The sequence below is a fragment of the Otolemur garnettii genome, unplaced genomic scaffold (assembly GCF_000181295.1).
Source record: "Otolemur garnettii isolate 467f Iridium unplaced genomic scaffold, OtoGar3 scaffold00161, whole genome shotgun sequence".
In the NCBI taxonomy this organism is placed as follows: domain Eukaryota; kingdom Metazoa; phylum Chordata; class Mammalia; order Primates; family Galagidae; genus Otolemur; species Otolemur garnettii.
The window spans coordinates 680,476-683,223 of record NW_003852556.1 but is presented as its reverse complement, the minus strand read 5'-3'; the positions used below and the strand labels follow the sequence as shown (position 1 = coordinate 683,223).

At 43.7% G+C, this 2,748-nt stretch overlaps 1 protein-coding gene across 1 annotated transcript in view; it reads left to right on the top strand.

The window, feature by feature from the left end:
• Positions 1-656: 656 nt before the first annotated feature.
• The window catches only part of LAMP1 (lysosomal associated membrane protein 1), a 17,450-nt gene continuing 15,358 nt past the window's right edge, over positions 657-2,748 (top strand). Inside the window, exons 1-2 of the mRNA XM_023519195.1 lie at positions 657-807; positions 1,647-1,765. Of these exons, the coding sequence (XP_023374963.1) occupies positions 729-807; positions 1,647-1,765 (198 nt within the window). The 5' untranslated portion in view covers positions 657-728. The remainder of the gene's footprint in view (positions 808-1,646; positions 1,766-2,748) is intronic.

Sequence of the window (2,748 nt, the reverse complement as noted above, 5' to 3'; positions counted from 1 at the left end):
GAGGCAGAGTCTCAATATGTTGCCCTGGGTAGAGTGCTGTGACATCATAGCTCACAGTAACCTCAAACTCTTGGGCTTAAGTGATTCTTTTGCCTCAGCCTCCTGAGTAGCTGGGACTACAGGCACCTACCACAACTTCTGGCTGTTGTTTTTATTGCAGTTGTCATTGTTTAGCAGCAGGCCTGGGCTGGGCTCGAACCCTCCAGCTTCAGTGTGTGTGGCCAGCACCCTACTCACTGAGCTACGAGTGCTGAGCCAGAGAATAGGATTCTAAAAGAAAAGTTGAGTGACTTTTCTTTTGGTATGTTGCCTGCAGTTTGCTTGAGTCATATTTACCCTTAGAGTGATAGATTAGAATGCAGGCATGTGAATGTCATTGGAGGACGTGCTCATGCAGGTGGCATATCAGATCCAGATGCTTGTGTGGCGCCTGTGGCTCAAGTAGTAGGGCGCTAGCCCCATATACCGGGGGTGGCAGGTTCAAGCCCAGCCCCGGCCAAAAATGCAAAAAAAAAAATCAGATGGCTTGCTGGAAGGGTGTGTGCATGGTTTGTAGCAGAGACAAGGGACAGCATGTTGTTTCGCTACCCAATAGTGGCTTGTTTATTTTTGCCAGTCTCTAAAAGAACTATGTAGTAAAGCACACTCTTTGTGAAATCACCAAGTTCTCTACTGTATTGATCAGCTTACATTTGCTGCTAAACATTTTTTAATCAGGGCAGTGAAACATGAAGAAGCCAGTGACCACTGTTAAGCTGGAAGGCCCACGAGCTTCCAGACTGTCCCTTTACTTCAGGATGCGTCTAGGTAGGTGGAGTAATGTGCGTGCGGCTTCATAGCCATGTTCAGGTTATGTGGAATCACTGTGCTTTGATGACTTTCTGAAATTGGGTAAAGAGCTAAGATCTCAGAGTCCATGGTGTTTCTCACTGCACCACTACTCTGTGAGAAGTAAAAACTGCAGTGACAGATACTGCCAGCTCTCTCACTGATTTTTGCAGAAGACCAGCAGTTAGGGTGAGGGATGCATTCAAGGCTCCCCAGGGGAGACCTGGAGCATAGTGTGCTTAGGCTGGACCAGAGCCTGGCATGTACCTTCCTGGTGAGGATCCTAAAATAGAGCACTGGATAGCTGTAGGCGTGGGTGGGCAGGCTGATCAGAAGGGCTTAGTGATCACAATTTCAGAATAGTAGCCAGGAGGGGCAGAGCCCCAGGTGACCCACCCTGCACAATCCACTTGTCTAGTTCTGTAGTGGTTTACGTAACACTGTGGAATCCTCTAATAAATTCCATTACTGACTTGGTGCCTGTAGCTAAGTGGTTAGGGCACTAGCCACATACACTGGGGCTGGTGGGTTCGAACCTGGCTGGTGCCTGCTAACCAACAATGACAACAAAAAAGCCAGGCATTATGGCAGGAGCTTGTAGTCCCAGCTACTTGGGAGGCTGAGGCAAGAGAATCGCTTAAGTCTAAGAGTTTGCTGTGAGCTGTGATGCCATGGTACTCTGTGAGGGTGACATAGTGCGACTCTGTCTCAAAAAAAAAAAAAAAATTCCATTACTGCTACAGCTGTAGAAAATGAAAGTACCCAGTTGTATTTTCAAAAAGGTATCTGATGATCACTGTCTTTCCTGGAATTGGCAGGCCTCCTGCACGGTGCACTGGCAGTGTTTGTGGTGAAAAATGGCAACGGGACAGCTTGCATAATGGCCGAATTCTCAGCTGCCTTCCAGATGAACTACGACACTAAGAGCGGCCCTAAGGTAGGAGACACAGGGCACTTTTTGCTCTCTTTGGGGTATGTGTGAAGATGATTTCAAATAACCCTTAGAGAAACAACCCCAATGTAAAGCAGCTCTTTTCGAGTATGCATTTTCCTTCTAGGATCTTCAGTGATCTGTGCTGTTACGTGTGCAGAGGCTGCTGTCTCAGTCTCCTGGAATTGGCAGGCCATTTGTATTTTGTCACTGTTTTATCATATACATTTTTTTTTGGTTTTCTTCCTGAGTATCTTTTACAATCACAATGCGATGCTTCAGTTTATTAACCACCATAATTTGTTTAACTGCTCTCCTATTCCTAAGTTGGTAGTTGGTACATTTTCTTATATTCTTTTTCATGCCCAATAAGTAGCTCTATGAATACAGATTTTTTTATGTGCAGAATTTACTTTAGATAAATTATATACTCCAATAAATGTATGTGTGTGTGTGTACATATATATATAATAAACAGGTTGATATAGATGCTAGTTTGATTAAAATGTTCATTAATAGTTTCTTTAAAATAATAATAATAACTTTGTCTCGGCTGGTCACGGTGCCTCACGCCTGTTATCCTAGCACTCTGGGAGGCCAAGGTGGGTAGATTGCTTGAGCTCATGAGTTCGAGACCATCCTGAGCCAGAGTGAGACCTCATCTGTAAAAATAGCCAGTGGGCACCTGTAGTCCTAGCTGCTTCGGAGGCTGAGGCAAGAAAATCCCTTGAGCCCAAGAGTTGGAGGGTGCTGTGAGCTTTGCTGCCATAGCACTCTACTGAGGGCGTCTAGAGTGAGACTCTGTCTCAAAAAAAAAATAAAAATAAAAATAAAACAAAATAAAATAACTTTATTTCTATAGGATAGGTAAAACTTTCTGTAGTTTTTAGATTTCTAACAAATAAGTACCATGCTTTTATTGTATTTTTCCCATGTTAATTACCTCTTAATAGACATTACACATACTCATTCTATTTTTTTTTTTTTTT